General features: G+C 36.9%; 1 protein-coding gene across 2 annotated transcripts in view; it reads left to right on the top strand.

The window, feature by feature from the left end:
• Nalcn (sodium leak channel, non-selective) overlaps positions 1-27,997 on the top strand; it is a 302,929-nt gene that overhangs the window by 8,382 nt on the left and 266,550 nt on the right. For both annotated transcript variants that reach the window (XM_063246998.1, XM_003477592.5), the window contains exons 2-6: positions 8,502-8,648; positions 12,125-12,307; positions 20,838-20,921; positions 21,825-21,964; positions 22,052-22,180. In XM_063246998.1, coding sequence (XP_063103068.1) covers positions 8,541-8,648; positions 12,125-12,307; positions 20,838-20,921; positions 21,825-21,964; positions 22,052-22,180 — 644 coding nt within the window. In that variant the 5' untranslated portion in view covers positions 8,502-8,540. The remainder of the gene's footprint in view (positions 1-8,501; positions 8,649-12,124; positions 12,308-20,837; positions 20,922-21,824; positions 21,965-22,051; positions 22,181-27,997) is intronic.

The following is a 27,997-nucleotide window of genomic DNA, read 5'->3' as shown; positions in this document are numbered from 1 at the left end:
GGGGATGAAAAAAGACAGCACGCACAACCAAATAAAGGGTTTTGCTTTCACAGGAAATTAGACTGGAAATCAAGCACCACCACCATGGTGCTGTGCTACTGGGAAACATAGGCAGCCTCTCCATGGCAGAGACACAGGTTGTTGCCATGACCCTCAGGGGTCAAAACCTCCAGGATGTGTTCATTCTCCTGACACTCCAGTGCTGCTGGGCAAACACAGGGCTCCGGGCTGTGACTCAGAGAGAAAACAGCCCACCTGTCAGTCTTCCCGCCAGTCCAGCCAGCTGAAAGGGAACCTGCACCCAGCCCAGTGCAGTTCCTGAGCCTAGCGTCGCCAGGGGCCTGAGGAAGGCTGGCCAGAGGCGGCTGGCATGGCAGCATTTCAGGGCAGCAGCAGCCATTCTCTGATTTAATTTCTCCACTCAAGCATGGGAAAGGCAGGACCTGGGAGACCCCCACTCTCTGTTCTCTGGGAAGGAAGCTTCCATTCATAATGCCTTGGAAGGATGTGATTGAGAGAAAACTCCAGGGAGAGGCATCACAGTGGTCAGCCTTGGAAAGACCTGGCTCCTTGGTGGCTTGGCACTTGCTAGCTGTGTGACCCTGACAGGGCGCTCACCTTATCCGAACCTGAACTGCACCACAGAACAGGAATAACAGGGAGCCCTGCCTCCTCAGAGCCTGGTTAGAAGTAGATGAAGTGACCCATGCAAAGCCCCTAGCTTTACACATAACAAACCGTCAGCAAGTGTAAATGCCTTAAGCTTGAACTTTAAAAATACTTCTAACTTTACTTATATGAAAAGTATCATCATTGCCAAACATTTGAAAAGGTCTTAATATTAAGAAGCAATAAATCAAATTATCCACCAGTACCCTCCTTCCTTCCTTCTACCTTAGTTCTTCTGACAAGATAGACTATTGGGTTTATAAATTTGCTCCCAGTTTTTCTGAGAAAAGACTCAATTTTATTTCTAATTTTAAAGCACTTTTCCATAAATAATGTTAAGGATTAAAATAAAAGGCAATAATTGAGCAGCTACTAAAGGAGTGACAGTGGGGTTGGGGGATTCTAGTTTGGGGAGGTTTGGTGTCCCCTGGGAGAGTCTGCAGGCTAGAGGATGGGACCTTATGGAGAGAGGTACAGGGAGAGAGAGCTCAGGGCTCAGTCACTGGTGCTCATGACAGGAAGTGAGGCTGATCCAGGCTTTCAGCCCTGGAGACACAAGGAGAGGACCAGAGGCAGAGCCTGGTGAAAGAGGCAAGGCTCCCAGGCCTACTAGTGCCCAGGGGCTTGGAGAAGGGTCCATAAATAGAGAAAGCTGGCCACAGGAGGGCAGATGGATGTTGAACAGGAAATAAGACAAAAATAGTATCCTTGCCATCTAATTTGAACCACGGCATAAACCTTGTGGTGGAGTCTTCGTTTATTCTGAATGAGAAGGAATTTGACAAACAAAATGGAAAGTCTAATGTCTTAGACGCTGTATGTTAGGAGCCTGCATCAGGATCAAGTGTCCCCTTCTGTCTTTGCATGTGTATCACGGCATGCCGAAGTAGGGTTGATGATGTGAATATGTAGGGAAAGGACAGGAATGTCTGGAGTTCTGTGGGCATTAAAAAAGAAAAGAGGGAGAAATAGACCACTTGGAATAATTAAGATTGGAATGCTCAAATCACCAAATTGGTGACGTCAGTTTCAGTTATCTCCCAAAATATGGAGGGACACTTGTCTCAGCTACAAATTCAACACTTGAAACCTAATCTAGACAGCTATGCTTCTATGTGCTTTGCAAGGCCCTGTACGTATAAGGATAGGAATAAGTTTATGAGCCCAGAAAGACAAGGAGAGGGGGACAATGTTGAAGGCAGAATTTATTCAGAGTTAGATTTGGTGGACATGTACATTTATTGAGCAAGAAAGATGTTCACAAGATACTGCTGGGTGACAAAATGTCTGGTGACAGATTAATAAGGAAGTGGCCATTTCAAAATAAATGGACACATAAAAATGTGTATGGAAAATAAAATTCTAAAAGATAAAAGCTCATCCCCCAGTGGACAGAAAGTACCCAAGCTAGAGAAAAATCCACAGCAGAGGGACCGGACCTGGCTCTGGCTTTGACTGCAGCCCAGACCCAGAGGCTGACACCGTGAGTGTGCCAGCAGTCATTGACAATAGTGAACTCCATGAAGCAGAATACCCCAATGGCTCTCATTGTTATCTCTCATTTTGTTTATGTTTTATTTTTTATTTTTCATACGACAAATCTGTATTGCTTGTTTTAATAAGAATACAGTGATAACCAGAGTATTTTCTCCTAATGTAAAGTAGAGGAGTTTGAGGTCCAGGAAAAAATAGACAGGGAGCCTTGTGGCACAGGTGTCTGATAGCAGAGAGGCATGCTGGGAGTTACTTGCTTCCTTTTTCTTTTTTTTAAAGAGAATAAAAACAAACCAAACAAAGCAGAATAAAACCAATCAAAACAAAACAGTGAACATGATATAAGACTTCAAAACAGAATAATAGGAAATCAACCATTGCTCCACACTATCTCTTGTTATTTTAAAAATCGCCTGTCATACCATCAGACATAGCAAAATCAAACAAAACAGGACAGAATAAAACCAACCAAAACAAAACATTGAATAAAACAAAACAATACAATGGAGAAAAACAAAACAGTGAGAGCAATGTTGGATTTCAAAAACAAGACAGAAGAAAATTCTCTATAGTTGCTTTATTGCATATTGTTGTCCTCTAAATAGATGCTCAGACTACCAGCTTCAGGCCTGCAAAGTCAATCAAAAAATATAAGCATTAAGTTGTTTTTGTACCTTGGTTGCTATCAATTCAGTTTGTGTTCCTCTGAATCAGCCAGTTTATGGGAGGGGAAGGGGCTCAGCTCTTCCTGTCTCCTGGCCCACACCCTGTCTGAAGTGCAGGAAGGGCACTTCTTGTTTCTCCTCCTGGCCCACCATTACCACTGGCTCATGGGAAGGGCGCATCTTGTTTCTCCTCCATACCCACAGTCACCACTGGCTCACAGGAAGGGCATATCTTCCTGTTTCCTGTTCTTTGCCCAGGAAGACAGCACAAAGCCAACCGAAAGCTGTAAGCTAAGAGAGGACTACAAGGTTGAAGAGTAAGTGTCTTATGGTAGAGTCTCTCCTTTAATAAACCAGTGCTCTACATTTAAATTGAACATGTTATCGATCATGTCAGCAGCATGGTGCATTCAGGAATTATAGAAGGAAAGAAACCAAGGATGTTTTCAATGGCAAGCCCATGTCACCTACCAATGCCTGGGATTCTTTTAAGATGAATGCAATCCTGTAGCATTACAGAGGGGAAATTTCTATTAATAATGATGATTATCCAAAGACATGAAAATAAGTTTGGAGTGAAAAGTTAGCACATTACTGAACATTTTTCTTTTCTGAATATTTTTCTCAAATTTTGATAGAGATAATGAGCAATGGGATAAAAGTCCAGGTGTGGTTTGTGTGTGGTATGAGTGTGTGTGTGTGTGTGTGTGTGTGTTGGATAGGATAGCAGATAAATAATTTTGCTTGAATTCATAAAAATAGCTAACTTTGTACACGTAAATGCTCAAAAGGAAACTTATTCATAATGATGGATTGATAACTGTAAGAACACCTAATGATTAAAAATAAACCCATGACTTGTTTCTTCTTGCGAGAGCTTTTAAAATAAAATAGGTACTATGAGGTTACTGAAGTGGGATATTTCTCATGTATACTTTTGTTCTTCAACACTAAATTTTTCAGTTATAATCAACAAATCACACACAGACAAAATTTGTTCATAAGTTAAGTTAGGGAATTAGGAATGACTGTGTGTGCTAAGGAGCAGACAAAGAGAACACAGTGGAATAAAGGATTTGAAGTAGCTGAGAAAAGATGGAAAATAGAGGTGTATCTGGCAAATGTGAGTGGAGCACACAGGCCTGGATATGAGAAGAAATGGGAGTAAAACGGTGATTTTCATTGCCTGGGAACATGATATTAAATAAAGGCAACTTTTAGGATTTGAGAATGCCTTTCATGTTCTCTGCTATGCATCAAGTACATTCTTAATACCACAGTGAATGCATAATATTTTCAGTGTGAATGAAGGAACAAATGAGAAACAAGATCAGCTGAGATTTTCAGTTGCACGATAAACTATATCAGACCATTAGAAAATTCATTGCTTTAAAATACTAATTGTATCAATTTATAAACCTGAGTAATCTTTCTATTTACTTTTGTCTTCTATTTCTTTTATCAATGTTTTATGGTTTTCACTGTATAGATCTTTAAATGGGTTAAACTTATTCATAGGTATTTTATTATTTGGTAGCTAGAGTAACTGGGATTTTTTTTAAAAAGTAATTTTGTTATCAGTACATAGAGATGCTGTTAATTATTGCTATTGATTCTAAATCATGTAACTTTACTGAATTCTTATGCTAGTTCTTTGAAAATTTTAGGAACTTCATGTCATCTGCAAACAGGAACAATTTAGAGCTCTCCTTTCCAATTTGGTTCCCCTTTTAATTTGCTTTCTTGCCTAATTTCTCCAGTGAAGACTTCCAGCACTTTGATCAGTGTGGAGAAAAGGCATTCTTGTCTTGTTCCAAGGCTTAGAGCAGAAACTGTCTCTGCTGCATGTGATGTTGGCTGTGAGCTTTTCATATATGGTCTTTTTTGTATTAAGGTGCATTTTTTCTATACCTAATTTGTTGAGAGATTTTGTCATGAAGGAGTGTTGGATTTTGGTGATTTTTCTCTGCATCTATTGAAATGATGATATGGATAGGTGAATTTTATACCAAAAGGGTCTTAGTTAAAAAGCAGGCCAAGGGATGGGGCTGGAGCTCAGTGCTAGAGATGTGTTAACCTGTGTGTTAATGTGTGTTTGGCTCTTGATTCAATCATTAAGACCACAAAAAAAAAAAAAAAAAAAAAGCAGCTTCTACCTAGAGTCCTATAACCTAGCAAGGAGCCTGCAATGTTAGAGGAAAAACCAAAAGATCATTGTGCATACCTAGAAGCAAGAAGCAAGGAAATAAGAAAAGTCGCTGTTGAAAATGTGAGGGACTTGCATACTGTGCATTCAGGTGCAGGCAGGGATCAGAAAAGTTCAGGCAGTGGGACCCAGGACGTGAGAGGAGAGAGGAAAGCAGGAAGGTTCTAATTCACACCAGTCTGTTGGGTTGAATAAGTGATGGTGGGATTCACGTGGGAAGAGGCAGCCCAGATACGTGACTCAACAACGGTAGCCGGAACGAACAGATGGTACTAGAAACTATCAGAACAGCTGATGATTTAAAAGGTTCAATAGAGCAGAGAGGCCAACAGGGAAACGGGAAGAAGACGTGCTGGACGCTATAATGTAGAAGAACAGCTCAAGGACTTTCATACAGAGCCTCAGAGGGTAACAAGAGAAACACCGTTGGGCAGCAAGGGCCTCACGGGTAAAGAATTGTCATTGTAATTTAGTCAAGAGAGGGCAAGAATGAAGTAGGGAAAGGCTATGCCAATAGGAGTTGAACTGTTATCCCAGATTAGAAAAATTAGATCATAACCATTTAAAAGCAAGCAGTGAACCAAAGTATGTGCTCTCCTGGTGTTGCTGTTGGCAGTTTTCAAATAAAAGATTTGTCAATGAGCATATTGTAGTTGCTCGGCCTGTCTCCCAATACTGAACTATTTAAATGGAGACTATTTTAGTAAGTGCGAAAAAGCTGTTGAAAGCCTGTTTTTCAGTCTTAGTACACACTGCTCTATAGAAAACATTTCTGGAAACAGGAAAAATATAAGTTTATAAATACATAATGGTGATAAGGCAGGGATATCAGCTAGCCATTTCCTATCAAATTACCAAGATTACCGAGGATACTTAAATATCCCTCCTGGTCTTTATCAAAAAAATGTTAATTTCTATACTCAAAATATTGATTCAACATGAACAATGATGGGAAACAGCATTACTAAGTGTGAAGGTAAATTATTAAAATCAGTGGCCTCAAATTAATTTTAGATTTTTCCCATTTGTAACTTAAATTTACTACCTGAATATTTTGTACTATATCACTTATTTCTTTTGAGACAGGGTCTCACAATGTAGTTAGACTGGATTTGAACTCACTATGTAACCCAGGCCGTCCTTGAATATGTGGCAAGCCTCCTGGCTCAGCCGCCCAAATGCTGGATTATAAGCATGTGCCACCACGCCCAGCTTTCATCTAATTTTTAAACCAGTCAAAATTTCAGGGACTTAGGAGCTCCTCTTTGAGTTGTAAGGTACTTATGGAGGAGACACCGTTTCTTTGGAGTTTAGATAATTTAATCTTTGGGTACTGTTTGATTAGGGGACAGGCTGGCAGCAGATAAAAAGAGCCTCAGAGTGACAACAAACTGGTCGTGCCATTTTAATGGATTAAATGTAGCTAAAATGGCTACCAGTTTTTGAAAAAATAAATTCTGCATATGTACTACTTTAGATAGGTCAATCAAGAATTAGTTTTTCTTTGGATAGCATCTTGATAGTGAGAAGTGCCTGGAATTCCTAGGGTCCTCAGTATCCCTGGCTCAGTGGAAAGGAACTGTGGCTAAGTCAATGAGATTCCTGCTCTATCTTTTGCATTCCATTTTTAAATCCCTCTTTTATTCCCTTGTTTGTGTTCTGCCATCTTGAAGGGTTTCTGAGATTTTGCAACCAGCCTTTGGATATGTGGAAGATTGTCATTTAAGTGACATCTCAAATCAAGGCCACCAGATGTTTCCTCCTCCAAAGTAAATCAGAGAGCAAGCGTCATTTGAATATTTTGCATTCATTTACGTGGGATGTCAAGAGTCCCTAACTCCAATTATGTAAAATAAAATTAATTAGTGAAACCTACTGCAACTCTGCATATCCAAACTCAGCATTCCAGGCAATAAGAACCTTGGAAATACCTACCACATCTGAGAGTCAATTAGGTTGATTTCCTCTGTGGATAGGAGAGCGAAGCTGGGGTGCAGCTCACATGGCTTGAGCTGCACATGGTGAAAGCAGACACTCACCGATCCCTGGGAATGAGACTCACAGTGGAATCAAAGTCTAAGTTATACTGTCCTGAGTAGCTGTGTTTTATTCTTTTTCCCAGTGGAAGTTGTGAGTGTGTATTTTTACCCACGCTGCACACACATTTGTGTTCTTCTTATGCCCCAGGAAAGATGGAGTGGCACTTGTTGTCTTTGCTCAGGTTTCTTCCTGCAGCCTGGGGACCCCTGGACAGGAGAGCTGGTGACCCCTCCTGGTGTTAAAATGACAGCTTTTTTTGCCTTGGCATTAGCACAGCAGCATACTGCCTGCTGGAAGAGTTCTCCTATGCTCCTGACAATCCTCAGCTCCAGCGCAGTCATCTCCATGTGCCTTATACTTTGTAATCAGCTGCATCTTCTTTTAAATGTCCAGTTTTCTTATATGGCCTTGGCCAAGCGGTTATCAGTCTTGAGGCTGGAATTTCTCATGCATGCATTAAAAAAACAAGATGATTTCTCTGTTAGGACTATAGTAAAGATTCAATAATACACCACTACTAAGTACCGCAAACTTAATTATATATTGAAAAGATATTAGGTATTCTCCTTTCTTTGAGAAGCAATCCTGATACTAATCAAATAAGAAGTCTCATTGTGGACTCCCTGCCTTGACCTGTCTCTTACATTATATTGCATATATTTCCCTTTTGTGTCCCAAGGGGTGGACATTTAGTGGCCCCCCATCTTCCATGGGTGCTGATCTATGGGAAGTGGCAGTGGTAGCCATAAAGAGCAGGAGACAAAGGACTCAGAATTGTGAAAAACCACCAGCAAGCCACTCTCTCATCTCCCTTACAAAGAATTTACCTTAGGGTAACGGAAGGAATTGAGATAATCACTGCACACATAATATTTAAACAGTAATTTCCCTTTAGAGGAGATTCTACTCTGATTCTTTCTGATCTCCACCCTTTCTGGGAAGTATAAAATTGGGAGATAGACTTTGGAGTATTGCTGGAAATAGGAGCTGTCTGTGAATGTTGTGTTAATTTAATAGAGGGGAAACCCTGGGAGAAGCTCTGTGTATTTCATCTAGATTGGTCAGCAGTTCTCTAGCACACTCTGCCTGGAGGTGGATGCAGCTGTAGGTATATGGGCATCTTTCTCAAAAAATTCCCTATTATGTGCATGCTATGAGAGCAAGCTACTGTACCCCATCCAGTCTGCACAATTCATGTCTAAACTGTTTATAAAGTACATAAGACAAACTACTTGGTTAGGAGAAAGAAGAATTGAGCTTTTATTAACATTGTCTCATCCATTTGCAATTTTTATATAGGTTTATTGTATACCATAGAATCAAACTTGTAAGACCTACAAATGCATCAACATATCTAGAGTGCTTGATGTTTTTGATGAGGATGAAGATTAATTAGGTGATGACAAAATCTCTCTTTCTTTCCCCAGACTGTAGTTTTGTCCCTGTCCCCCAGCGCTAACTTCAGCATGCTCAAAAGGAAGCAAAGTTCCAGGGTGGAAGCCCAGCCCGTGACTGACTTCGGTCCGGATGAATCTCTGTCAGACAATGCTGACATTCTTTGGATTAACAAGCCAGTAAGTTTCATCTTGATGTCTGGGAAGCATGTGCTGATATAAAGCAAATTTGATTCATAAATTCAAACCTCATGTACCTTTGGCTTTGGACTGTCTGTTTGAGCTACAAGGAAACATGAATGAATCTCAGCATCTGCAAGTTGGGAATCATTCAAAGGAAAGACTAGGGTGGCACCTTACATAGGAAGATGCCCTAGGTGGTCGGTCTGGTCCCTCCCATTCCCACTCTGGAACCACTGTCTGTAGAGTCAAAATATAGAGAGAAATCCACTTCCTAGACTGAACTAGGATGAGCAAATTATTCTGTTTTATTCAGCAGTGGGGACTGAACCTCAGTGAGTACACTGAGCTATATATATACAGCTAAAAGCAAGATATTCTTAACCAAAATTTTCTCTTTGCCAACCTCAGTACACCTGAGAGTATGAGACACTGAGCACACATTTGGAATTAAAGGACATCTTCTGAATTGAAAGCTTTGAGTCTATGTCAAGGCTTAGGAGATAGCGGATAGTATTTCTGCTTGGTTACTTTCTCAGTGCAGACACTGAGGAAGAGCTGCCTGCCAGCTACCACTGCTTGTGAGGAAGCACAGCCATCAGTACTAGGCAGGAATGGCCTGCTGCTGGGCCTCAGAGCTCAGCTCTGCAGTGCAGAGTAGGACCAACTTCCTTACTAAGCTGGGAGGGACACAGACTGACCTGTGGCTTCCCTCAGGGCTCTCCCACCCCCACAGCCACCCCCCTGCCATGAAGTAAAGATGCTCTGAGGGGTTTCTGCCGTCTTGGCGTCTTTCTCTGGTCTGCCCTCCAAGTTACTGCCCCAAACAGCTCATGTTTCTCTCTGCCATCACAGTTTCTGCTCTCATTTCACTTCTGCTTTATACTTGTGGAACCGTCCCTGGGTCCCTTCACTGCACAGAATGTGTCGCAGTTGGTGCACAGGCTGGGCTGGCCTGACTCCTCTGATGGATCACATCCTCTTCCTCCTCCTCTTCCTCTTCCTCCCTTACCTTAGGGCAGACTAAGATTTAACTCCTGCTCATCTCCACCTGCGCTTAGAACCAATCTCTTCTGTTTCCTCTTATCCTATTTGTGTATACCCATGAGGTACAATCAGAAACTATGGTTAATGCTTAACATTTTAAAGATTATTACAGTAAAAGGTACATTGTCACTAATGCCCCCAAAACAAAAAAACAAACAAAAAAAAAACCCCCAAAACTCCCCCTCTCTTTGGACACGCTTATCCCATCGTTTTTGCCACTTTCTGGAGCAGTTCTGGAGCCCTCTTTTGCACTTGTCTGTGTGATTTCAAAATGGAATACTGTGGATGCTGCTGCTCAGTGCCGTCCAACAGAAAGGCAGGGTTGTAAAAAAAAAAAAAAAAAAATTACAGTGTTCTCATCCACCTTGTTGATGAGATCTGTGACTGTGAGAGGTCTAGCTCTTTCCCCAAAGCCAAAATGACCATGTACGGTAAACATTTTTGCACCCATTCAGGACACTAAGACAGCCAGGACTATGCAGCTAAAGACAGTCATGAAAGAGGACCTCCAGAACTGTTTCAGAAAGTAAACAATGTTGGGATAAGTGTGCTCACAGCAAGGGGAGTATTTTGAAGCCAGTTTAAAGGTATTCTTTTTTCATTTTAAATATTTTTTAAAAAAATTTAACATTTACTGTATTTTTCCATCACTCCTAATAAGTCTTCCATTCATGTTTAGAGAATTGAATAGAATGGAGAATAAACCATTTGCTAAATTTTTCTTGGGGTCTGCCCCGTAGAGGAATTTCTGAATGCTGAAGAAGGTGGTGTTACAGATGTAGCTTCAGAAGCACCAACTGATATCATTCATACTTACGATGCTTTCTTCAAACTCAAAACACATTTGCTGTGGCAGGACTCATCTTTCAAAGTTCTTTTTGGTAACTGGATCCTTCATGTTGAAGGTCCAAATGAGGCAAAATTAAAACACCAATATGGAAGTACTTCTCAATTGCATGAAAAGTACACCAACCCTTAAAATAAATTGAATTCTATGTACCTCATGTGATGTGGAATCACAAGTACTATATTTTTATGCAAACGTAACTGCCAGGCAAATATTAAAATCCAGTCATTAGCCTGTACATGTCTGAATCTCCTTAAAATTCTGGCAATCTTTTTTATTCTTTGTCTTAAGGACTTGCCAGTTTGCATACCTACAGAAACTATCTATCAAATTAAACACTTTCTTTTTGGATTGAGCATAAAATCAATGACCACATATACATTGAAGATATTCAATAAATAGCATGTAAGTTATATCTACGAATTGTGTACTAAATTCACTAGTAATATTACTTGTGTGAGCTTTTTATATAGATAGAATTATTTTTCATCTAGAGCAGTATTTTTATAATAAAATGTTACATGTGAGTGTATATATGCCCTGTTACATACACACATAAACATATTATTATTTGATTTCTTTCATCTTATTTTGGCATTAAGAAAAATCTTTAGACTGTGTATGTACCATAAGATTTGCATAGAAACTTAATTTTTAAAAGTGATTCTGGGCTAAAAACAGTTTGTTGGGAACAGGATATAGCTCAGCAGCATAAATGACTGCCTAGCCAAGGTAAGGTCATGGGTTCGATTTCTGATACCTCCAAAATAAAAAATAAATAAATAAATAAATAAACATAGTTTCTCCAAAGTAAAGACAAAATTTCACTTATTGTCCTTTGAAAATGTAGGATGAAGTCAGATTTTCGCAAATAGTTTTCATAGAAGGAGATTATATACGACACAATTAGAAACCAAAGCCTATAGATGGGAAGTGTCACATATCAATTGATGTTTAAGAGCATTTGTAATCTATGATAGTTCCCTGGATACTAGGGATGTTATAATAAATAGACTATAGCCCAAATTCTAGGCACTTATAGTACACAAGAGCAAAAGAGCAACACCAACTTTTCTTTTTTTGTCTTTTTCTTTTTTATCGGTACCAGGGACTGAACTTACGACTCCCTGCTTGCAAGGCAGGCGCTTATGCTGCTGAGCTAAATCACCAGCCCCAACACCAACTTTTGTATGAATAAATTGCTAACATATAATTTAATAGGTTTTGAATTTTTCATATCATGGGATCTGATGTCCTGGGTGTTACCGGAGGTTTAGGAGTAACTGACGAGCAGTAAATCTAGCTTTTGGATCTTATAAACAATGACCACAGGAATGTCTCTCAGCCTTTTTGAGTCTCGGTGTGTGCTATGGAAAATCAGCCACTTTAAGAATCAGATACTAAGCAGTGGGTGAAAATATGTAGTGCCTCCTACGCACTTAGCAGCTGTTCGCTTCCTTCTTCCTTGCCTCTGCGCTGGTGTAGTAATTTAGCCTGAGCATTGATGTTCAAATAGTGTGTTTGGTAAAGTTAAGGTCCCAGATTTACAGTGCCTCATAATCTCTTTGGACCGTCCCTGCAGTGGGTCCACTCCTTGCTGCGCATCTGTGCCATCATCAGCGTCATCTCCGTGTGCATGAACACACCCATGACCTTCGAGCACTACCCTCCTCTTCAGTACGTGACCTTCACGCTGGACACTCTACTGATGTTTCTCTACACCGCGGAGATGATAGCAAAAATGCACATCCGCGGTATTGTCAAGGTAAGCGTTCCCATGTCTTTCCAGTTAATATAACCAGAGCACATTTTTGAACATTTTAATCAGTTTAATATTTTCGTATTAATTTCAGTAAAATAAAACATCATTTTATTGCACTCATAATGAAATCTTGTAAAACTCCCATTGGTAGAAATATATTACATAAAGTTTACAGGGGTAATGGCTTTTTAAAGCAGCTTTTGTCTTACTGAGACATGATGTCTGGCACCCACAACTCTCATCTCACAGTTTCAGGGGATTCGGTGGTTGGCTGGCTCCAAAGTAAGGTGGTGGAAGAGCATAGTGAAGCATTGTGACCGAGAAGCAGAGCAGGGGTGACAGTGCCAGGGCAAAAGGAGCCAGGGACACACATGGTGCCCAAACTCATGCCTCTACGACCCACACAGAGACACCCAGAAATATGCTTTCCAGACCCCTGGGTGGCTCTCAAACCAATCTAATTGACGTAATTCAGCTAACCACTTCTATGAGGTCTTGGAATGTCTGGAAAACAAGTAGGTGGTCTATGCGTTGGCTTCATGGAGTCCAGAGGAGGGTTTAGGGTATCACCTAGTGCTGAACCCATGACCTGGCACATGACCTGGACTGGAGGTTTACATTAATATCTGTGAACTGATGGAGTGCAGAGGAAGTGTTTTATGATAAAGTTAGAGTGTGATGATAGTGAGATATCATCAACCGAGGCACTTTGAAAATACAAAAGAATAAAGAAAAAAGTGGTATGAGATGAAAAGTAATTCTGAGACTGTAAGAAAAAGAATGTGCGTAGCATGCAACTAACACCAGTGGGAGTCAAAAATTTTGCATAAAAGGAAATAGAGAATATTTCTGTCACAGGATATCTTACCACCAACCTTCACTGAAGTTAAAAGTACATAGATGATGCTGTCTTAGACTAGTGCACCATTTGAAGCATCCGGTGTACAAAGATGCAGCTACTTGGACTTTAGAGTTTGACAAATGACTGATTTGATTCAGAGCCTGGCGCTTATTACTGTTGTGTCTCAAGTTGGGCAACTACAAGAGGAAAGTGTTTCAATTTGAGTAAGGATTTTGAGAATTTACATAGATGACCCAGGTTTACAGTTATAGTCAATTCTGTTGCTTCCCTTTACCCATTCTGCATTGGGCGCTATCCTTAAAGAAGAGAGGCCACAGGCAATGTATTATTCCTGTATTCATTATTAAGTTATACCACAGAGTTTTATTTTGTTTTTATTTTTCACAGAAATTTAAAGTTTAAATAAAAATGGGTTGTAGGAGTAATGAATCCCAGCATTAACAATGGTCCACATTTGGCCAGTTTTATTTTGAAGCAACTCTGAGAAATCAGGTTAAGAAACAGCTCTTTATGCATCGCAGAGCAGTAAAATTTTCTTTGTTTTTTCTTAAAGACTATTCTTGTATATAGAACAATTCACAAAAATTCCTTGGTATAGGCTAATACTCACCCCATGTTAGTTTTATCCCAGTTGTCACAAATATCATTATTTTATGAGTTTATTTGAATTAGCACTCAAGGTTCACGGAATGTATTTGATTGTTATATTGTAAGTCTTTTAAAAGCCTTTTTAAATCTGTTAAATCTCAGGCCCACTCATTCTGCGAAATATTTCTCTATGTCATTGATCCCTTGGGAGAAATGAGTCTTTTGTCCCCTGGAATACACTGCATTGAGCTTGACTGATTGCTTCCTGATGGTGTCATTTAAAATTTTTAATCCCCACATTCCCCGCACTGTCCTGACCAGCAATACACACAACTGCCTCTTTTCCTCCACGTTTACCCCAAACATGACTAGATATTTACTAACCTGATAAGTGGGAAATAGTAAGTCTGCATAATTTTAATTTGCATTTCCCTTTTGGGAGTGAGATTGGGCACAACTGTATGCATCTAAGACTCTTTTTAAATCATTTTTAATTCCCATTTTGAGCATTCTGTAAGTGTTGGGAATATTAGCCTCTATGAGGAGAGCTATAGTTTCTTTTTCCAGCTTGTCATTGCTTTGGAGTTGCTTATTGTTATCTGTGTCATGCAGAATTCTTCACATCCAAGTTATGGGCAGACTTTCCATTCTACTGAGTCTGCTTCTGTGTTTTATAAGACTTTAGTCCAGTTTTTTCTCACTGTTGTTATGTTTTTGCATGTTATCTCTTTGCTATCTAGATAGGTTTTTATTTTCAATTACATCTTCTAAGTTATGGTTCATTTAAACAAAGACTTGATTTCTCTGTTAATAGTGCATTAAGGTAGATTTACTAAATCCTGAATTATTTGTAGCAGTCTTTCCAATAACTTTTTTGATACTTCATAACACATCAAATGCAAATAGAGCCAGATTTACCTTTTTCTTTCCAATTGTCACACCCTTAATTTTTTCTTATATTTCATTGAATTAACTGATATTGCTGAGAATATTACAAATAGTGTTAGAGGCATGAATTTGTTGCTGGTTTACCCACTGCCACTCTAGGATTGTCTTGGTGAGTAATTTTAAGAATTTGAGCTTGAAGTAGGTATATCTTTTTCAGGTTAAGAGAATAAACATTAATTCCAATTTTTCGAGAGTTGTGTCTGGGATGGCTTTTTAATTTCTTCGAATGATTTTTTTTCTCCTTTTGTAATCAATTTCCTAATATGAAGTTGTTTTTACTTTGTTGGAGGAAACCCCACTAAGAAATCATTCATATTTATTCTTACCCATTTTTATTTTTATATGATTTTAATGTGCTATTTGATGATATTTCTTATGATTTTGTTTATTTTAAATTATGTTGAATCTTTTTTAAATTAATTAAGTTCATTGATACAATTTAGTTACATGTAATGATCATCATGGGGAATTTGAACTTTGTTCTTTTCTTCCCATTCCCTTCCCTCCCTTCAATCCCTCTTTCCCTCCTTACTTACAAGAGCTTTGCTTGTAGTTTTTCCTTGTTCCTTACCCCCTTCCTGGTTTCCCTTCCCATTTGAATATTTTATCCCTGTGTCACAATATTGATTACACATTTTGGTCCTTATTTACTCTTTAGGTTCCTCACATCAGAAAACAATGCAGCATTTACACATGTGTGTCTGATTTATTTCACTTAAGAATATAGCCTTAAGGTGCATCCATGTAGTGTGAATTCTTCCAACCATTCGCACTTGTGCATTTTTCATCTGCCAACAGACCTAGGTAAAAGTAGCACGGATCCTTTGGGCTCTGCTGAAGTGCTAGATAATAACAACACTAAGACACGGTGGCAGATGGGCCCTGGGAACTTGGGACAATAAATCATGCTCTCATGAAGCTAAACCAGTGCCTGTCATTCTGTGATTGGAAAATGCATCCCTATGAATCTGTTCGGTTTCTCTGCTTCTTCAGTACTTGGAAGGCACTTGAAGTTACTTTCTTGTACTGGATAATTGATTGGTGGCCTCCAACTGTTTACTTTTTCTACAAATTGACAGGCAGTTGTGAGTAACTCATCTGCTCAGCCTCCAGAGTGTTGATTTCTGCCTAAGCTCAAGCCCTCTCCATCCTTCATTTTCTGTTAATACAACAAACAAATTAAAACCCTTTCTTTCCTATTTGAGGTGTTAAAATTTCTTATGTATCACTAGGTATTCTTGTTATGTTTGTTTCTGGTTACATATTTTGGAAGCAGGGCAAAGGACAATTTATTTTTTATAAATATTATAACTAGGGCATTAATCCAATGAGATTTTAGATGCTCTGGATGGCATTATATATTGAACCATAGGAACATTAACTCAGTTTATGGTAAGGAAAATAAAATTGAAAAAGAGATTTTCTAAGCGTGTCAAACACAAAATTAATCCAAGATGATATTTCAGTACCAGATGTCAAAGTCTGTATATTAAACATTTTAAACATTTCTTTAACTTTATGATTATTGGCGATTAATGTGATAGTAATTTTGATTCCCACCAGTTCAGCTCCATTTACAATTCCATTGTAATGCACAAATTATACAAATCATGACCCTCTTAGAGCCCATTTTTATGCAATGTTGAGTTCCACGTATTTAAACCCTATTAATCCAGGAAATATCCAAAAATCATCTCTTAATTTTAATCTGTGGTTTTTCATGATCCTGCAGGAGGAGTCTTAACTTTATGATACTAATTTGAAAGTTATTACAACTTTATCTCTTTTCCAAAGGGGAAGCTTTTCTTTGTAGAAGTGATATTAGCAATATCAGCCCTGTGATGGGTGGACGCAGTCAGTAACCATACTACTGGCGTCTTGCTGTGTACATCATAATCTACAGAAGCCCTCTGTCTGACATGTGTCCGTGTGCTTATTTGATCATTATCTGATGTATGCTGAATGTCACTTGCTGGGACAGGTACTGGAACTGCAGCCCTAAATTATCGTGGTTAAAATCCAAAGGTATCACTAACTTTGGAACCAACTCAAACACGATAGTTGATAGACTTCTTTTCTTAAAAAGTAACACAAAAGAGTAAAAATGCAAGATTTAAGTAGGGAACCCAAACATTACCATAAGATCTGATACCAACATACAAATACACGAAGCCATCCATAAGGGCGAAAGACCATTCCATGAATAGCAATGTGAACAAATTGTAGGGTGTTGCAGGACACATAAGTTAGGTGATTAGTATAGACAGTAGTTAGAATTGAGAGAAAAATACTGGCCCAGACTTGAGAGAAATTTTTAGGAAGACAGAGGAGCATGAAGAACAAACACTGATAAGAGTAAAAGGTTAAAAATGAAATAAGGATGTGAAGACACTGGGTGTTACTGATCTTTGTATCCTCAGGTCACTAAAACCCTGCTTAGTAAAAGTTTTCCTGAACACCGGAGGACTCTTAGAAGCGCGGGCCATAAGAATGGGATTAAAAAATATCCCTAGGGGATTATTTCCTTAGGGTATTGGGAAGGTGGACAGTTCTGATGGCCAATGCATACCATCTAATAATGTGTGGTGGGCATACTGGGGGTAGGGGATGTAGTGTTTGGAAAGTCTGCTGAAGTAAACATTCCATAACTAGCGTTGTTTATTAATTCAAAGCACAGTTTTCTCTCTTTGCTAGTCATGGTGGCACACACCTGGACTACCAACACTCTGGGAGGCTGAGACAAGAGAGTTAAAAGTTAAGTCCAACCTGGGAAACTCAGTGACTTAGCAAGATCCTGTCTCAAAATGAAAAATAGATAAATGAAAATTAAAACCAGGGCTGGAGATGTAGCTCAGTGCAAACTCCCTGGGTTCAATTCCCTGTACTGAAGAAGCAATAAAAAAACAAACAAAATTCTGTTCTATAATACAAGTTTTCCTATGTCAGTTCTTACACTGTGGGGCCTTTTGACATTATAGTATGTTTATATGCTTTTATGACCACCACTAGTGCTTTTGGACATATTTAAAGTAATCCATCTTTTTATGTAGTTCAAAATAGACTGTGGGCCATCAGTTTCTGTAGCAAACAAATTTACATAGGACATGTGAAGCAAAATTCGGCCACATCTGTTAACATTTTCAATTTATGAGAACTGAATGTTTAAATTTGATATTTTTGCCAAATGAAGAATTAATTTTTGTTAAGGTTAAAATATTCACTGACTAAGCATTTCATTACTGAAAATCTTTTTAAGACATTTACCTCAGTCATTCCTCAAAAAACACATAAGGACACATTGTGAAAAATGTCTCTTTCACTCCAGGCTCCTGGCTACTCCCTGTTCTGTCAGGGAGATATCACTGTTTATCTTCACTAATGTTACACATTAAAAATCCTCAGTATAAGGATAAGCTCTTGTCCTGTATCTTATTTTCATTCATTCATTTAATTCTTTAAATTTAATTCTTTAAATTCATTCATTCATTTAATTCTTTAAATTCATTTAATTCTTTAAGTTTCAAGCAGGAAAGTTTAGTTACCATGTCTCTACATAGAACATTTTTAATGATTAAAAGTAATTACTAATACTGTTTTGGAAAAATACCCAATGCACTCATCCTGTCTAGGTGTACTGTACCCACTGATCTATAATTCATTGTTTTCTATTTAGCATTTGCTCATTAACTGGTTTGATTCTTAAATAGCCCTCTCCTGAGTCCCATTAAATTTCAATTTTCATTTTTGGAATTCCTTCCTTTTTTTAAACAGTGATAAATATATCCAGTTCTTAAAATGCAGATCAAGTCATATTTTTTGCTTTCCACCTCAAGTAAAAGACACATGTTATTTAATATCAGGCAGTCTGAAAATATGCATTTATTTTTCTTCCTGACACTCATTAACAAATAACTTGATGCATGTAACTAACTGAGAACATACACTTCATGCAGGCAGAAGTTTGTTTTTCTGTACCTGAACCACTAGATTTGAATGTTGCCCCAGTGATAGATAGAGGTGTCCAGTGCCTGATACCAAAGCTCTACTTCAAATACTTTGTAACCCATTATCTGGTTGGATATTAATTGAAATTAGCCTCAGGGAAAATCCCCTTTTATATTAGCTACATTATGTTTATTTGGCTCATCTTTAACTTACATTTTCAAATGATGGCACCATATAAGGTAAATATGATGCTTATAAAAGGTGCTCTGTGAGGTTTCAAAGACAACTCTAACGTGCTTCAGTTGTTTGCTTTATACTTAGTAAGTGCACGCACCCAAAAAAGCAGTTTTTCTCTTCTCTGGGGATAAATTAGATCATGATCACAATAGTTAGTTTAATAGGCTTATTGTCGTCCTATCACCTAGAACCAAGCCTTAGAACTTGATTTCAAAATAACTCTTCTGAGTTTTCTCAAACTCATGAGTCACTAGGTTTAGTTGATTGTCTTACCACTGATAAAATTATTTACACATTTATTTTGGAACTAATGCTATTTTCTCTAAATTCTCCATAGCCTGTATCTGCCTATTTTCCCATGATGTTTATAGCTTGCTATAAATTATCTGCCTTGTGCATTTCCCGATTTGTTGAAATCTATTTTTCTACACCGTTATTGTTGCGGTTGTGTGTGTATGGGAGTGTGCCTGTATGTATGCATGTGTGTTTTCTAGACATTCATTATACATCTTTTATAAAGCATGTTATTAAGTGGAGATTATGTCTCATATCTGACTCTTAGATACAAACTTATCTGAGACAATTTTCACTGAGTATTTTAATATTTAATTTTTTTATTTTAAAAAAGCAAAACAGAAAAAAAGGATAGAAATAATATAGAATTTCAAAACACAGAAAGAAATTGACACTAGTTAGTATATTGCATATTGCTATTTTAGAAATAGTTGTTCAGGTTACAAGATCTCTGCATTAAAAAATAACACAATCAAACCATGAAAGCACAAACTGTTCTTTTTGATAAACTACAGAGAATTAGTAGTATAGTTATCTATCTCACACTTATGTATTTACAGTTATATGTGTATACCTACATACATATAATCTTTTCCTTTTTATGAACAATATAATTTGTTTTTGGAAACTTTTCAAGGAAATTTTTATGATAACCTACTTGTTATTAAAGGTGGAAGTATTTTTATTTTCTTAGTAGGTTCAACTTGTAATGTTACCTGTAGCCAACTTGAGAATTGAGCTAACATGAACAATATCAACTAGCAGCTTGCTGAAACAGTCATGTAAAAGTTAAAGGCTTTCCGTTTAAAGTTGCCAATTCTAACCTCATGATGTTATTATTATAAAGGAAAATTATTTTCTATAATTTTCACTTTAATAAAATATGCATCTCACATCAGTATAGATTCTCTGCTTAGAAAATGAGATAGGGGCCAGAGATACAGCTCAGTGGCAGAATGCCTTCCTGGTAAGTACAAGGTCCTGAGTTCAATTCCAGGTATCAAAAAACCAAAATAAAACAAATCAAAAAAGAAGTAGTAGATCTTCATCTTTGTTTTACATGTGTACAAATATTAAAGTCAACATGTATCTTCTTTGCAACTTACAACAAATTTCTTCTTCACTTTTTACATAACTTTAAGGGGATTTGTGGTTAATTTTCCTACTAGTAGTGACTGATGGAGCAGTTTGGAAAGACTCGTGTTGCTGACTGTGCCCTTTGGTTCTTGTAGAAGTGGAGCTGGTATAGGGTCAGAATAGCCCTATAAAAATCTAAGTATTTAAAGCAACTAAGTATATTAATATCCTAAATTATGCTGGTCATATAAAATACTACATTGCAGATGTAAGTCCCGTAGTATAAAACGATCTCTGTTCCTTAAGGGATAGAATTTGGGTGGTTGACAAAACAAACAAACAAATTTGATTTGCATGAATTTAAAATTTTATGGTCAAAGTTCTAAAGTTTCTCCTGTTTCATGAATCATTTGTCTTAAAAATAATACCATTTAAAATTCCATAGAAAAGGTTTTGTTCTATTATGATACAGAAATTTCTCATGACTTTTACTTAATAGCTCTTTGACTGTCCAATCCATAGGAGATTTGCCGAAGTAGTAGTTACTTTTCTTAATAATACCATGTGAAATTTATTTTTTAGGGTGATAGTTCCTACGTGAAAGATCGCTGGTGTGTTTTTGATGGATTCATGGTCTTTTGTCTTTGGGTTTCTTTGGTGTTACAGGTAAATATTTTTAAATCACAAAGAGCTATTTTCCAGAGTGGTTATTATTTTCATTTGAAAATTTAAATACAGATATCTTCAAAATGTATATCAAATGTAATCATATAATTTTCTACGTTTACCTTTAAATATTTGTTCATTGAAAATCTAATTGTAATATTTTAATTATTGCTGGTAGCATCTGTTATTTAATTTGGTTTTATTTGTTTTGATTTCATTCTGGTAGGAACACAACATGAGTTTCACCTCTTAAACAAAATTTTACTTGTATACTACATTATTATTGATTACCAGTAGCAAGATGTACAGCCGATCTGTAGAGATTATTCAGCTATTCCTTCTTAAATATTTAAGATACTTTTGCAGTTCATCTTGCCAGCTCATGATAGCATTTATTGATAAGTTGTCCTTCTTTATTTATGTAAAATACACCTCTCCAATGATCTCACATACTAATTTGGCCCATGTAAATAACTATCTCATGTAATAACTATTGTGTTAGACATTTTCTAATTATTACTTTGTTTCTGTTAGTAAATGGAATATTTTTTAATATTTTAGCACTTTCTCAATAACTACTTTCTAGATAAGCTAGAAAGCTTCCACCAAAGGGCATTATTAGTGAGGAAGACTTACTCTATATTCTGTTAGTACTTGCTTCTACAATGAAGTGTGTGCCTTTATATATTGACTAGGAATTGCATACAATTAATGGCACTCTCATGAGTGTTTGTGTCATGATGTTTACAGTTTTGAAATATACTCAAAATTAATTTTGTCAGAAAATAATGTAGGGCTAAATTCAGGATGCAAGGTGCACTGTTAGGTGTCTTGTGTGTATTCGATGACTGGAAGCAGTGCTAAGGGAAATCTAAACTTGTTTACCTATCTCTTAATTTATAGGTGTTTGAAATTGCTGACATAGTTGATCAGATGTCACCTTGGGGCATGTTACGGATCCCACGCCCATTAATTATGATCAGGGCATTCCGGATTTATTTCCGATTTGAACTGCCAAGGACCAGAATTACAAATATTTTAAAGTAAGCACTCCTATTGTTTAAGTTAAAGGGGGAAATATCTAACAGTTGTTGTTAGTTTTATTCATTTTACCTACTTTTCTACCCTAGGCGATCGGGAGAACAAATATGGAGTGTTTCAATTTTCCTGATTTTCTTTCTACTTCTTTATGGGATTTTAGGAGTTCAGATGTTTGGAACATTTACCTACCACTGTGTAGTGAATGACACAAAACCAGGGTAAGTTTATTTCATAGCTGCATTTTAAGCTAGATGATTAACAAGGATATTTCTGCAATGTTTGTGAAAAAAAAAACATTGAGGTCAAAGTTTCTGATAATAGCATTTATACAATCTGTGTTCTGTACCCTTTGATTCCTCAGTATTGTATGGTTTAATTTTTAAGCCAAGTGGTCAGGGCACACCAATCTTAAAAATGTAACCTAGTAGGATAAAAGATTAAGCAAATGTATAGTGTACATTTGGCCAAAGGGGAGTTGTTCCAACAACACTGATAGATTTTTTTAATTTAGAGAAAGAAAGCAAAACAGAAAAAGGGTAGAAATAATGTAGAATTAAAAAAAAAATAAGAAATCACTAGTTGATAAATTACATATTGTTATCTTAGAAGTAGTTGTTCAAGTTACAACATCAAAGCATAAAAAGTAGACAAACAATGACAGTACTAAACTATAAATTAACAAAAACAGTATGGTTATCTATCTTGCACACTTAAACATATCCTCATAACTGACAAAGTTTTTCGTGGTATCGGAATGGGTCACTTGTTAGGGGGCAAAAAGAAAAAAACCCTAATTTATGTAATTGTAACTCTGGTCATTCTCCCTAAACATTTATTTCAAGATAAAGCTTTCCCATTTGGTGTATTTATGTGTTGCAGGGTTGGTGAATAAGATACTGTCATTCTGTAGATCTTTATGTATCGACCCATACGTTGATTACCAATCAGACATTGCTCAGAGGGGGCCCTGCCTCTCCTATTTGGCTGATCATTGCTAATATACAGCACAGGGAGTGGAGTGAGGGGAAAGCAGATTGCTGGTTTCTGGTCACATTTGACCCAAGAGTGTCTCCTAGGTGTTAACAGGATATCAGAGTCTGGGGCACCCAGCACAACTCAGAAGTGCACGAGAAAGGTAGTAAAACTGATTTGCACCCTGCTTTCAGATATTTGGGAAGGAATTTATCAGTTTACAAATGATAGAATAATTTATAAATTATAGAAAGGAAAAAGCTCAATTTAGATCATAGAAAATAAACTTACCATATTTTATTGTATGCAAAAGGAAATTGTTAAGCAGCCATTCCTCTATTTTTGATGTATTAATATCCAGTTATAAATCAATTGTGTCTATTAAGATTAATGAGTTTTAAAGACACAAACTGCTACTGTGTTTTCTGCATTGAAGGGTTATTTTCATATTGTATATGTACTTGTATATGTGAAAACTAGATAAACCCCCCCAAAGTGAATATTCTGTGAATACACACATCATGATAAATTTGGATTTGTATTTGTGTTGTGTAAACTGGTATAAATGATTGCTTTCACTCCTCTGAGAAGTAGATTTTATAATAAACCATACTCCTGGAGTGAGCAGGAAGATGAAATGAAGGAATGAATATAGAAGTTTAAGAAAAGTGACAGGCACAAAGTAGACACTCAATGTATGCTAGATTGAGTATCTCTGGATAAGAGGCAGCATGGCAGAAAAGATAAAAAAAATGGGGCACATTTATAACTTTCATAAATGGGGATAAAAGCATGCATGAATAGTTAATGGCACTGTTATTTCACTAATAAAGTAACTAAATTAATTTTGGGTTTATTTCAAATTTATGATGACCAATGAATTATTAGTTGTCCCTGGAAAGAAAATGTTAAGAATTGTGATTTTAATTTATGCAAATACAGAGGTATTATGTGACTTGTAAAAATTATGTAATATGTTTATTATTTGCTGTCTGTCTATCCCCAAACAGTGTAAAACCTCCAAGGATAGAGATTGTCTCTGTGTGTTTTTAGAGTAGGAAGTATATGTAAAGATCTCAAAAAATATAAATGAACACAGTAACTTTTACAAAACTGTCAGTATAGATTTCCTACTTAAATGTTAGAACAGGAAAGACTCATCAAATCATCAGTGCCATGCAGTCTACTTCTGTGTATTGTACATGTACATCATACACAATTAGATGCTTACTGTAGGGTCAAGTAAGTGGAAACACCATATCTTTTTTTGTTTGTTTGTTTCGTAGCATATTGTTAAAGGAGGGTGCTCATTGTTTTGTTGTTGTTATTTAATATAATTTTTTAATTTTTGAATCAATTTTGAACTTTTTAAATTACTTATCTATTCACTCATATTTTAAAGAAAAATATTCCTGTTACTAGGCACACCCACTCTATTTTTATTCTTCAAAAGTAGACTTAAAAAACGAATTTTTGATACTGAAAATATGATTTTCTGGGCATATTATATCCCCTGTTATCACAATTGAGTCATTCATTTAAGCATTTTTTCCATTAACAAAATTAATCATTTTGTTGAGGTTTTACTGAGGCGTGACAACCTATTCATATTTAATGTGCATATCTCAAAGAAATGCATTGCTTTGTCAGAATTAAATCTAGAGAGTAAGCTATAGCCTTTCTTTTTCTGCTTTCCTAAAAATTATGATCCAGCTGAAATCAATGTTTGTGTTTTCTGTGAAGTGCAGTTTGAGGTGAGCTCTTTCTTTAGTGGTTAGAGCGGATGTTGACATCTATGCTGTTTCAAAAATCTAGAGGAAAAGTTCTGTGTTCCCTTTAATGGTAGCTGTGGAGTTTCAGCATGAAGACATTACCTTTAATTTATATATTGCTAGGATTTTTAATGATTAATGTATGCCAGGTTTTGTCCAGTGCTTTTACTGGAAATATTGAGATATTAATGCTCTGTTAATGTGGTGAGTTACAGAACTAATATTAAACCAATCTTGTGTTTCTGATACCTAGAAACCTTTTAATATGTTGTGAAGTTTCATCTGCTATTTTTTTTTACAAATTATTGCATCTTTGTCTATGAAGATCATTACATTAATTTTCTTAAAGTCTTTGGCAACTTTTGAAATCAGAGTAAAGACAGTACAGGTCTCTTTGCCTTTATTCATTAATAACGTAAGGTCACATACTTTCTTCCTTAAGTGTTTTATAGAATTCACTTGTGAAAATTCCTGGATGTAACATTCGTGTCATTGTTGATTTTTATTTTCATGGAATATTTTGCAAGAAGAGTTTGAATTACAAATTAAGTGTATTTAAGGCTCTTAAGGCTTTATCTTCCTTGTTTGGCCAGGTTTGATAAATTTTGTTTTTCAAAGAACTTATCTATTCCTATTGATGACCAGCATTGGCCAAATGTTTAAGAATAACCCTCTCCTTAACCTTCCTTTATTTATAGAATCAGTGGGAAACAGCCATTGTTTATTCCTGATGCTAATTAATGGACATCTCTTTTGATGCCTCTTTTGAGGTCTCTGTTTCAGTCTTTTCATACACACAAGGGTGAACTTTGATTTATTTAACTTTGTCTACTTTCATTGTTGTCTTTGTTTCTTTCCATGTCAGCATTAATTGCTTTTTCTGGTTTTTGTTTTTTTCTTTTTCTCATTTCTTAAAATGAAAAGACATCACTGTCTTTAACAATTTCTCTTTTTTAACGCAGGATAATTTCTCTTCTAAATGCTTCTTTCTTCCTTCGTTAAATTTTTGATATTTTCATTATTGTTTAAATCCAGTATTTTCTAATTTCACCTGTGCTATATTCTTTGACTTGTAGGTCACTTGGAAGTATGTTTTTAGAAAGATGAGGTTTTCTAAGCGTGTTATTTTTCACAAAAAGTAATTGTTTATTGATACATTTACATATACATAATGACAACATCACAGAGAATTTGTACCTGTACATCACGTATCTTGAGTCTTCTTTTTTTCCTATTTCCTCCTCTACCTTCAACCCTTCTTCCCCTCCTTGTTTACAAAAGCTTTATTTCTGTTTTTTTTTTCTTTTTTCTTGTTTTTCTTTTTTCTGTTTCTCCTCTGCACTCCCTACATCCCCATCCCATTTGAACATACAGATATTGTAAACGTGTTATTTTTGGTGTGGTCAGACAATTCCTGTAAAATTTTAGCCTTTTGAATTTGATTAAAACCATTTTAAGGACCAATATGATGCAAATCAGGGAGCTTTCTGTGAGAATTTGGAAAGACTGTTAAGTCTGAGGATTTTTAGTAGAATTTTATGAATGCCGCTTTAGTCAAGTTAGCTAACAGTGTTATTCTAGGTATTTCCATCTTTTCTGTTGTTTTTGCTGCCGTTGTTTTGTTACCTGGTTGTTCCATCAATTACCAATCAAGTATGATTACATTTTCAAAATGTGATAAAAAGTTTTAATTTCTCTTCTGGCTCTATCACTTTGTGTTTTACATAACCTGTAACTGTAATTAGGTGTATAAACATAAAGTGTCACTGTGTCTTTCTGCTATGCTGACCTTTATATCACTCTAAATTTGAAATTTATTCTGAATTAGCTCCTGGGTAGTCAGATTTTGTGCTACATCAGGAACATGACCTTCAAAATTCCTTTAACAGTAACAACTAGATCTTATATCTCTAAAACAACTTATTTTTATTTAATGAGCTTTTAGCCTATTAACCACTTGATGTTTTCTTGTGATTAGTGAAAATTAATTATTTAGTTCACGCCTACACAGACAACCAAAGGAAGAATATGACAGGCACTTGCTTAGTTTTCCAGCGTGAGCCTCTAATTCTGAGCTCAGCCTGGTGGTGATGGAATTAAACCCAGTGACAGGAAACTAAAGGAGTAGGAACCCAGCAGGAGGAGTCTGGCACAGTTAGTCAGAGGCCCTCATCAGCATCCCACTGTTAAAGCCTTAGAGCTCTGGGGTTTGATATTTTTAGAAATAAGGGCAATGCATCTGCCAGTGGCCACCAAATGTATTTTGTCCTTTGCTGCGCTGTCTGGCACACAGCATGCATAGAAGGGAACTGGAACTCCTGTACACTACTGATGGGAACATAAAAGGACACAAGTGCTTCAGACGACAGCTGGACAATTTTTTTAAAGATCCAAGAGTTGAATGCATCTCATGCATCAATTCCTTGCTTGTGGGTCTGTTTCCATGGTTTCTGTTCGGCTTGGAGAATCTTGCAGTGTTCCCCTAGACTTCTCTGTGATCTCAGTTTATGCCCAGGGTCATTTCCAGCTCTCAGCCCCCTGCAAGCTGAGGAATCTGTCTTCTGTCTCCTGTGGGCGTGGAGGGCCTAGCTCTGGAATCCTGGTGAACAGCCCTGGTCTCATCACCACTTTGCCAGCACCTGGCCCTTCTGTTCCTATTCTGGTGCCACCTTCTCTCTTGTTTTGATGTTTTGGGGTGTATTTTCCTTTCTTGTGAAACTGACTAGACAGTTTCATGTGGGATCTTTTATCTAACAGAGTCTGCTGTTTGTAGTAGGAAGAGTTGAATTTCATGTAGTGTGCCTTGCCAGAATCAGCTCTGGTACTCCTGGATGTATTTGTTTTCACTTTTTTTTATTAGTGCATGTGTGCAAAACATAGTGATTACATTTATTTGAGGAACAATACATATGCATACCATGTTTTAATAATTTTTACTTTCTTTTCACTTCCAATCTCTCACCATCCCCAAATCCCTTCTCATCACCCCAGAGAACACTCCCTGTTACTGTCAGTCTTTAAGCAAACTACTATTGATCTCCTTGTCACTAGCACCTGGTATCCTAGCGCAGAATTAGTGCATAATAATTATGTGATGATGCCATGGTTGATATTAGACGGATAATAATAACATTATGGCAAATTGATAAAGCAAACAGGAAACAAAGAACTGAGAAAGAAAAGTAAGTCACTAAATTCAGGAAAGGAGAAATGGCTGAAACTAGAAACACAGCTCCAAAGGGGGAGCAGTAAATTAATACAAACAGAGGGCAGGAAGACTGAAGGAAGCAG

This window comes from Cavia porcellus, unplaced genomic scaffold (genome assembly GCF_034190915.1).
Source record: "Cavia porcellus strain 051 isolate PalLab524CR breed Dunkin Hartley unplaced genomic scaffold, mCavPor4.1 scaffold_4, whole genome shotgun sequence".
Lineage (NCBI taxonomy): Eukaryota > Metazoa > Chordata > Mammalia > Rodentia > Caviidae > Cavia > Cavia porcellus.
Note: the sequence above shows the minus strand (reverse complement) of the source record. Positions and strands in the feature narration are given on the sequence as shown.